General features: G+C 41.9%; 1 protein-coding gene across 3 annotated transcripts; it reads left to right on the top strand.

Annotated features, from left to right (window-relative positions):
- The first annotated feature begins 436 nt into the window (after positions 1-436).
- Positions 437-9,655, top strand: LOC148319794 (sorting nexin-19-like). Of its 3 annotated transcripts, XM_088279198.1 has the most exons (12): positions 437-474; positions 1,792-3,261; positions 3,332-3,470; positions 3,570-3,670; positions 5,078-5,197; positions 5,368-5,486; positions 5,657-5,747; positions 5,823-5,970; positions 6,227-6,350; positions 7,101-7,285; positions 7,383-7,470; positions 8,689-9,655. In XM_088279198.1, the coding sequence occupies exons 2-12, from the start codon at positions 1,816-1,818 to the stop codon at positions 8,801-8,803; spliced, it is 2,676 nt and encodes an 891-aa protein (XP_088135324.1). In that variant the 5' UTR covers positions 437-474; positions 1,792-1,815; the 3' UTR covers positions 8,804-9,655. The 3 variants fall into 3 exon arrangements, with proteins under 3 accessions (XP_088135324.1, XP_088135325.1, XP_088135326.1); XM_088279199.1 differs by lacking the exons at positions 3,332-3,470; positions 3,570-3,670; XM_088279200.1 differs by lacking the exons at positions 7,383-7,470; positions 8,689-9,655 and having other exon boundaries at positions 6,277-6,350; positions 7,101-7,248.
- Positions 9,656-10,258: the final 603 nt, after the last annotated feature.

Raw genomic sequence — 10,258 nt, 5'->3', positions numbered from 1 at the left:
TAGCAGTTTAAAATATGTCCACTAGAGGGAACTGTTGAATAACTGCTCGAGAGGGGTGAAGCAACACTTTAATGAAACCAACAAACTTTTGATATCCGAGGCAACGTTTTACGTAAACTATAAATTATATGTTCTTCTTTGTTTGAGTAATATTTTCGGGGTTTCTTCATTATTTCAAATGAATAGGTCAACCAATTATTTAATTAGATTAATAAAAACACATTATTCTTATTTTGTTTAAAACAAACCACTCCGAGAGGAAAACGTATATATTAATAAATTAACACGGTCATATTGAAAAAGCATGGTCATGTTGTTGTTGCTGGTCAAGAGCGAATACGTAGAAGAATTATACTCTGGCAGGTAAAGTGGACACCTAAACCGAGTTGCAGGCTGATCCTAATAATCTTTGTTGGGGGATTAAAACACAAGGAGGATTGCCTGAGTTCCAGACATGAAGCGCTGACCATTCAGGTGACTTGTTTTTTTCCCTTATTTTTTAAAGTTTTATCAGTTAATTAGCAGTACTCGTACCTACATCAGTCTCGTTTAAAAGAAAGCTATTCAGGTCGAAACACTTCACAAAATCGTCATTAATATTGCGCTCCAAGTTTGTATCCTATCTATAAATTCTAAAGTGACGCGTTTAGGGACCATCTTGGGATAGAAGAATAGTAAACACAGCACGCACTGTCTTTTGCGACTCTGCTCGATGTTGTCGTGGCAACAGCAGATCTCGTTGTAACGGCAAGGTTCTCGCGAGAAGACTACAGATCTTTTATTTCACTGGGATTTGGGAATTATTAAGGGGTACTCTTGGTTAATGCCACTATGATTGTGTTTTTCTGTTGGCAATGACAATGTTGTGATAAAATACACTTTGAATTATAATCATAATTAATTACGTGAGTTGATATTGGTACTGCAGATCCAATTTATGTGAATATGATTTTTGAAGCGTGCACAATGTAAGACCCAATACGCTTCATGTTGAGAATTCCATAAAAAGCTTCAACTTATGGAGTTAGTATTTGTTTGCACTGTATATTTTGTTCTAAGATAACAGTTACCACCACTGGAAAAAGAAATATCCCACTATGACAGTGATGATGTGTCAGATGAGCTTATGGAGGTGGGTTTCTCCTCAGTTCTAACATATACAAAATTCCCAAATGAAAGGTCATTAGTAGTATGTATCAGCACATAAAAATATGCAGCTGTGAAAAAGTATTCGTCCCCCCCCACACACACATATATACACGTTCATTACAAATGAATTTTTTCAGATCATCAAACTAGTTTAGAGGTCTTACAACAACAATTAACCCAAGTTCCAAAACTAAAGGATGATATTATTAAATCTATTCAACCCTATGTGGAAAAAAATGGTGACGCAGCCAGTTATTAGGTTTATGGGCAAACACTTTTGGGGCCATTTTTGTTATTCTAAATCATCATTTAGGAACTACATCGTCTTTGTGAGTATTAAAATTGATTTGGTGGTCTAAAACATTTAAGTGTGAGCAATAAGTTAAAAAAAAAACTGAAATTAGAAAGGGGTCAAGATACCATAAATTACTTGCAGTAAATTGTAATGTAATCTAATTTAAGACATTTAAAGCATTACTGTGCTACTCTTCTGACCTATACTAAATGTAATTCATCAATCCTGTGATCTATATCTTTGCTGCTGTAACACCTCAAATTTCCCCATTGTGGGACTAATAAAGGACATCTTTATCTTTAGTTGAAGTGTTTTGATAATGAACAAAATGTATCATTTCTTGTCAGGATACATCTCATCTGCTGGCTATAATGCCTTCCTTCGAGAGTCCTAATAAGTGGTGCCTGTCGGACATTCTGAGCCAGCGGAGACGACTATTAGGCCTTGGCGCTTTGGTGGCCTGGCTGCTCCTCTTCCATTACCTAGTGAACGTCTGGCTCCTCTGCATCTTCACTAGTCTCTTGGTTGTTTTGGGAGGCTGGCTTGGCTCGCGTGCCATTCTGGATGCCAACAGTCTTCTCCACTTGGAGCATTTTTTGCCCCTTGGCGGTGTGACTCCGCCTCAGTGTTCAGCTGAGCATGAGTGGAGGCTCAATCACGAGATCCACAGCGCCGTCCACAAAGCGGTGCGGGATTTCGTGTCTTCCTGGTATCGCACTCTCCTGCCAGAGGTGGAAGGCGAGTTTGAGCGTGCGGTGCGCACTTCCATGCTGGAATCGGTGATGGAGCTGAAGGAGCGAGCAAGGCGAGTGGACAGAAAGACTCTGGTCCAACGACTTTTAGAGCTGTATGGCTGCCACCTGCAGAGCTACATGACTGCCAGACGCATGCAGCTGGAGACGCCGGATGAGAATTTTAGCCTTTGGCAGCTCTACCAGGAAGTAGACAGCCCTCATCCAGCTGTGAGCGATGCGGCCACTGAGCTAAGCTACGCCAGAGCTCTGGTTAACCTCGTCTTGCATGTGCTCGTTCCATACCCTCAGATGGAAACCAGGACCGGAGGGTACATGGTAACCGAACTCATCACCTGCAACGTGCTTCTCCCGCTCATAAGCCGGGTTTCTGATCCCGACTGGCTGAACCAAACTATCGTAGACGTCTTCACCAGGTCACGAAAACCACAGGACGGCACACTGTACAGATGCGCCCTCCATGATTCGTGGATCACGTGCCTGTCGTCGTCGGATCAAGTGAGCCTTGTAAGCGAGAGCAACTCTGAGCTGTTCAGTCCGATGAGTGAGGAGGATTCCTCTCAGTGCAGCATGCTGAGCCTTGAGACTTGTTCCAGGACAGCTGAGAATTGCCACGTCAGTCTGCTCACACCGTGTAAGGTCAACTGTTGTTCTTTCACAACTGGCCCCTACTCTCACCTCGCAGAGTCCAAGTTGCTGTCGCTGGACTCCCTGACGCACTCCGACACGGAAGACGACACGGCCAGACGCTTGTGTGAATGCGGTCCCTCCGCCAACTTCTGCAACACGATGAATTTAAAGGATGTCTCTGATGATTTTGGCTGCTTTGGCCCGTTGAAAAATCTCGGGCCGAAAATGGTGGTGCCTCTGGATTCACACTGGCCTGCAGATATTGCTCAAGAAAGAACCCCATCATGTCCTTCAAGCAGGCTTTGCCTCAACCCCTTAAACTTTGAAACTCCAAACAAACCACTGGGCATCCAAAATGTGCAAATTGCCGGAACAGTCAGTGCGAAGGAACAGCGGGGCACTGGAACACATCCTTATACTCTCTACACTATCACGGTAACAATGCAGATGCAATTATCTTTGAACTTATTTGTGAACATTTCTTTTTTTTCCATTTTTTTTGCAGTTTGAGACAGCAACATGCCCTGAAAGCGGCAACCTTTTGCAACCTGCAACCTGTCACTCTGTCAACCGTCGATACAGCGAGTTCCTCAACTTGCAGACACGTTTAGAGGAGAACCCAGAAGTGAAGAAATTTGTTAAGAGTGAGAAATGATCAAAAACCTAACTTGGGCTTAGTACGGATGTTGAATGAAGAAAATCTTCATACATTACATTTTTCTGGCAACTGTCTGCTATTACAGATGTCAAAGGTCCAAAAAAAATGTTCCCTGACCTTCCCTTTGGGAACACAGATGGAGAGAAGGTGGAAGCTCGTAAAGGCCAACTGGATACGTTCCTTAAGGTAGATTAAAAGTAACCCAACTGGGTGAAATTGTTAACCCATTACTGGGTTCAAAAGTAATCAAGCCCATGCTAGGTTATATATTTGGGCCAAGATTTAGATCCAAAAAGGAGTAAAAATGACCTATACCGATGAGTGCAAACAACCATGAACTGGGATACAAGGTTATTAGCAGTGCTGGGCGGTCAAGGCCTTCACGGCCTTCTCTGCTGGCCTAATTTAATCAAGAAATCATCAGTCAAAAGTCATATTTATGATAAAAGCTATCTGTGTGTATGTATATATGTCTATAATTCTTCATACATATTGTTCCCAGTGTTATATTTTTAGGTGAGAGTTTTTATCCAATTAGAATTCAGCTAGATAGTATTTATTGCCTTGCATATTTCAGATTACACCTTCAGAATCAACAGTGCTGGTGTCTGTGCTGAGTGAGTGAGCGTGCTCCTAACATTGATGGACAGTTGCAATAACCAATAAAATCCCAAGTTGGTTTCTGTGAGCCTTCTCGCAGGCCTTACTTTGGAGGTACGACCGTGTCCTGTGATTCGATATTCACTTGTTAGAGGGCAGCGCTATACAGAATCTACAAATCAACACCAGACGCTCGGCAACTGTTGGAAAACCTAAAATATTGTCTTGCTTTTTTAATCCACGATGGTTGAAGGAGGGAAAAGTGTGGATTTAAATGCAGATACACTTTCAAGGCCATTTTCAAGAGAAGCTCTCTCGTGTGACGAGGTGGTCCAACACTCAGTAGTGTGTAAATGTGTGTCTGTATATAATTTCTCCAGCCATGGTGCCATAAATGATGGTGTTATGAGGGGGATTTATTCAAGTCGGACTCAGTAGAACAGTGAAGGCCTAGATGTGAAATGTATGGCCCACCACTGGTTAACTCATTCATTGCCATCCCAGGATGAATGAATGTACTTTTTGGCTTCTATATCCGTAAATGGCAGTGAATGGTATTGCTCTGTTTTAAAATAATACTAATGTCATTACCAACATTTTTATGAAGACCCAAGTTCCCCCTGTGAGGGGTCCCCACAGCATAGTCACTTGCATGATACATTTGGCACAGTTTTCACACCCGGACGGCATTCCTGACGCAAGCCATCAGTTTTTACAAGGGTCTTGCCTTGCGACTTATCTAGATGTTAGCATTCACCATGACTTGGATTTTACCCCCAATCCGTCCATGTGTCCAAAGTCAGCTGTGTTACCCACTCAGCCATCCAGTCGCCACTGCTTTTTTTTTTTTTTTTTTTTTAAGAATGCTGACTTCAACTTCAGCTACAGCTCCATCCTGCCCAAATCCTATTTTAGACCAACTCTTCTTTTTACCGTGTTGTCACGTTCCTTAGTATCCTGTGCCACTTGAATTGAATTTCTTTTGTTTTCCAGCAACTGAACAGCATACCCGAGACAGCGAGAAGTGAGGACATGCAGGAGTTCCTGTCTCTCAACTCGGGGGTTTGCACTTATTTTGGAAAAAGGCCTTTTGTCAAGTCAAGAATTGATAAGGTGACAAGAAATTTGTGGACCACAATCTGCAAATATTAATACTCCGTTTGGGATGGTATTCATTTGTGGCAGTTTTAGTTGGCAGTGGTTTACAAATCTACTGCATCATAAATATTAGTTTACTTCTAAAATTGTATCCTATGTTTTGTCCATCATGACTGCTGCTGCAGATGATGGAAAATGCTTTAGACACATTGAAGACAGCCTTCCCTCACCCCGAAGCAATGAGTCCAACAGAGGACCTTGAGGGAGACTCTGATGGGCGAACACTGGACAGCAGAAAATATCGGTGAGACTTTGGCCACATGCGGTTCCCGAAACATATTACTGTATTGTTAGAGAAGTGTCCCCCTATGATTTTGGTTCGGCAGCACAAAAGAACTGTCTACTTATATATGCTTCTTTTTAAGTAACCTTCACTTTCCTCAAGGGTGTTTACTTTTGTGTTCCCGCTATCAGGAGGCTCATGTTCCCAAGCAAAGTGTCTCCATCTCTCAATATGCCCGACTTGCATCCTAAAGTGACATATTGCTTTAGTGAAGGCAGCCCTGTAAGTTGTCTGACTCACATTTGTCAGTCAGTGAATGCATTTGTACTGGAAAGACATTTCTCCAATTCTTTCCAGGTGCTTAATGGCATGTCCTTGTCCAGATTGGAGAGCTTTGTCTTGGAGCAGGAAAGACTTTTATGCGAGCCTCAAAGCAGAGAGCAAGCTAAGCGGAGGGAGCCTGTGGGCACAGCCAAGAAGACTTTTGGGAAAACTCACGGGGCAGGTATGGGGTGGTTATACTCACCCACAAGTCCATTGCATTTAAAAACAATAATGTTCATTTTCCAGCACTTATTTCATTTGCTATACATGTCCTGTACCACAATTTGTTTTCCACATTTGTCTTGTGTAGTGCAGTTTAGTGTCACTTGGGAGCAGCACAACCCCATATTTTGCGTTTGCTTTCATTGAAAAGTAAAAGTTTCAAAAGTGTCTGCTATATTGTTTTTTTTTTTTTTTAATTATTATTTTATTTTCAGACACAGCTGTGGCGGATGTTGCGCTGAACATTTTGTGTTTGTTGATGAAGGACCAGTGGAGTTGGCTGTGCACCGAGAACATCCAGAAGGCCATCAGACTTATCTTTGGCACTTTTATTGAGAGGTTGGACTTAAATCTTCCATAACTCTTTTGTTCCCGTCTAACAACATGCGTTTTTTTGCTAATGAATTTCAGCTTACAACTGATTACCTAAGCATTTCATTTTTAGTCCCTCGATAAATTGCATTAAAGCTAAAGGTATCACAAATGTTGCTATGTGTTAAAAATATTCACTCTTGTGATCATGTCAACCGCAATTGCATCACATTAGAATTATAATTTAAGAGTAATCATTAATCAATTTCATTATCAAAGAGGGGGTTGTGGACGCCCCACCTCAGACAGATGCCCATGGCTCCTCCCTCTGTACATTTTTGCTAATAATACTGCAGAAAATTGAATGTTTCCCTCCTACTATGATCCTCCTTTGGCCCTTTTCTACAGTATGGAGAGCTCTGAATGCTGCATGGAAAACGCTCAGATTTCCCTCCCAAGGCATTGTTTTTTATTTTTAATGCAATGTGAATGCCAAATTGGAAATTCAGATTTCAACAAAGGCATGCCTATGATTAACACTGGGCTTGTTTTACCGCAATGTCTGTGGGAACCGCCTTTGTTTAGGCTCCAGTGTTCTGTTGTCATTAACGTCACTGACTTGCTTTGTGTTCACTGAGCAGGTCACTAAGTAATTCAAGCTGCTGTTATGTTTTAACCTTCTTAAGCACGCTTGCTTGTGTTGCATCACTTTGCACGCACATCTAACTGTCACACCTGCGTTTTAAGCAGAAATTCCGGCACATGTGATTGTTACAGATGGATGGATGTGGGAGTGGCCCACCTGACCAGTTCCCCCTGTTGGGTCATTTACCTTCAAGTGCTGCAGGAGGCTGTGTGGCCTGGAGGCACTCTGCCCGCCCAACCGCAGCCGGAACGTAGCGCCGCAGAGAGAGAGGAAACCAAGGAGCGTTGCTTGGAATGTCTCCTGCAGCTACTTCCGGGTTTGCTGCGGTTTTAAGATGCACATCACAGTCCACCGAACAGTTGACTTGTTGAGTCTGACCTATTCTGTCTGATTTGTGTTTTTTGTGACTGCAGAGCTCATCACTGACATGTTAGGCAGTGACAAGTACAAACTGAGCTTGGAAACCATACTGGAGTCTTTACAGGACCACCACATTAACAAGTGAGTCGTTGAGCACTTAATGCTTGCTGATTTGATGGTGGTGTGATGTGCTTTTTGCATTTGCATATACAGTGGACCCTCGGTTTTCGTAATTGATTAATTCCAAAGGGTGTGGAAAAAACTGAATTGCATGAAAACTGTAGCAATATAGGAAACACTGTAAAGTTGGCCAGTGGATGAAGTATGGACAATTTTCAACTGTGGGAAAACTGGAACAAATTTTTGTTTGGTGCGAAAGCTGGGGCATACAAAAACCAAGGTTCTACCAGTGGCGGACCGTCAAGGCCTTTTCTGCTGGCCTAACACAATCACGAGAAAATGATCATATTCTTCACATTGATGCCATATTATATCCTAGCGTTGTATTTTTAAGTGAGAGTTTTTATCCAATCAGAATCCGCTAGCTCGTGTTGCCTGGCAGGTTTCACAATATCAGTCGCACGCACTCTTCCTTCCAAGGCCTTCAGATGGAATTGTGCTGGCATTTCTTCTGTCAAAGCCAATGGACTTTCAGATTTGATAGACAGTTGCGATAGATAATTAGATCACGAGTTGGTTCCAGTGAGCCTTGTTGCTGGGTTTACACTGAAGGGGATTAACACGTTTTGTGATTGGATACTCATTCGTGAGGGTGCAGCGCTATGTGGAATCAACACACCGGAGAGTCGTAACTGGCGGCTGTTCGAAAAACTAAAATATATTCTTGCTTTTTTAAAACACAATGGCGGAAGGAGGGAAAAGTGTGGATTAATTGAAGATACACTTGTGAGGCCATCTTCATAAATGATTGTATTATTATTCAAGTAGGACGAAGTAGGACTTCAATGAAGGTGTGAAAGGCACGGCTCGCCACTGGTTTCTACTATATGTGAGAACATAGCTCAACAGAATTATTCCGAATTATTTTCTTGGTTATAAAACAGATTTGCCCAGCCAATTTTTGGTAGGTTGAGTTCATGGGACTCAAGAATAGGAAGGCAAACACACAAACTCAAGAAATGACTCCAAAAGCGGCACTTTAAGGGGATAAATTTATCTATTAGTATTTGTTTCATAAATCCTTAGTTAACACGTCTGCCTTACAGTTCTGAAATTCAAATCGAAGCTCCGGCCTTCCTGTTTGGCGTTTGCATGTTCTCAAATGCTCTGCTTGCGTGAGTTTTCCCTGGCCACTCCAAATGTCTTCATTGTCTCTCATGTTTGTATGGCTGTGCGCAGGCATCTCGTTTACTGCATCTGTGACTTGCTGCTGGAATTTCTGATACCAGAGTCAAGCGATGATTCCTTCCAGAGGTCTCTTTTGCAGAGTCTCTGCAAAGACACTCCCACCTGATGGCCACATTTCACCACAGCTGTCTCACAGCTGGAAGCTCGTGTGGACATGTTGGATTCATACCTGGACTGTGTGAATTAAGGCCACGAAGCAACACCAGAAGGACTCGCTTGATTCTTGCTCTGCGTCTACATTATAACACTAACCTACTCGAAACTCATTTTCAAATTCTGATGTGTTGTGTATGTTCAACTAACACAACCACAGAGAACAGCTTATGATGCCCCCTATAAGTATATGTCATAAATAAAATATATTATATACTGTTGTGCCTATAAATGCCAAGTATGAATACAAGAAATGTAAAAAAATAATTATACATGGAAGACTGTAGCAAATGAAGATTAATTTATATTACCTTTTAAATCTGGTCTGTCACTATATAACATTCACATTTGGAATGCTGTGCTAGAGTTTGCCCTAATTTGAGTTGAGTGAAGTAATTTTACTGAGCTGCTGGAAGGAATATGTTTACAATTGTGGTTTGCAATGCGGGAGAACTGCACCGAGAGCTGTTTTATTTCGTGCCACTCCTGTCACTGAGCGAGAGGAGTTGTTTTGTTGTTTGTTTTCTCTTGACGCCTACAATATCATTCTTTTTTTTTTTTTTGTTCCCTAAATGTTGAACAATAATTTGTGGTCAGTGATTTATTCTTTCAATGAGATGAGGTCCATTCATTTATTCATTCCAATTCTAGGACAAATTTGCATTTGTAATTAAATGCAGTTTATTGTCAGAGAAATGTGCCCGTAATATTGTTCACAGCTTCTGAATGTTTTAAAGTGAATCACTTTGTAATGTTGAGCAGTTTGTTTGAAAGAACATCAATTGAATTTAGTAAAAGCATCAGATGGAATAATCATATTTTGAAAAAAAAATATGTGTATGATTATAAAAGCACAAATTGACAAGCAGTGTAAACGCATGTATGGAAAGACGCTGGAAGGTAAAAGAGCCAACCAAGTGTTCTTTTCATTCGCAAAATCAAAGTCTGGTCCAGGCAGCCTTGTAATCTTCACATGGACTTTTGACCTTTTTCCTAGACAAGCACCTTGATGTCGTTTTAGCAGCAGAGTTGGGCACTTGACCCTTTTTTGTCGGTCAGTCCCCCGCTCTCCAGCCGCTATCTTGGCACCCTTGATCCCCGTGCCTTATTCATAAAAATTGTCGGTCACAGACGCCGTTCCGGCCACCAAAACCCCCCCCAAAAAAGAGCAGCTGTGGGTGAGATGCTAACGGCAGAGGTTGATCGCTAGTTAAGCCCTGAGCTCATTTTCAGGCGACAGAAGCACCAAAATGGCCGCTCTCTAAGGTGGCTACACACGCGTGGAATTTTGTGCTTAAGTCATATTCCACAACTACAATATTAATCAGGATGCCATGTTTTCACTAGTGGGGCTGCATAGAACATATTCTTGTGAATATCATTTTTGGGTTGACTTCCCCTTTAAGAA

This window comes from Idiotropiscis lumnitzeri, chromosome 17 (assembly GCF_059441095.1).
Source record: "Idiotropiscis lumnitzeri isolate Australia: NSW breed Sydney's pygmy pipehorse chromosome 17, RoL_Ilum_1.0, whole genome shotgun sequence".
NCBI lineage: Eukaryota > Metazoa > Chordata > Actinopteri > Syngnathiformes > Syngnathidae > Idiotropiscis > Idiotropiscis lumnitzeri.
This window is presented reverse-complemented; position numbering and strand designations above follow the sequence as displayed.

Coding starts and splice junctions, on each gene's coding strand:
- LOC148319794 (XM_088279198.1), top strand. CDS start 1,816: ATGCCTTCCTTCGAGAGTCCTAATAAGTGGTGCCTGTCGGACATTCTG. Junction 3,262..3,331: donor ATACTCTCTACACTATCACG/GTAACAATGCAG, acceptor TTTTTTTTGCAG/TTTGAGACAGCAACATGCCC. Junction 7,471..8,688: donor CAGGACCACCACATTAACAA/GTGAGTCGTTGA, acceptor GGCTGTGCGCAG/GCATCTCGTTTACTGCATCT.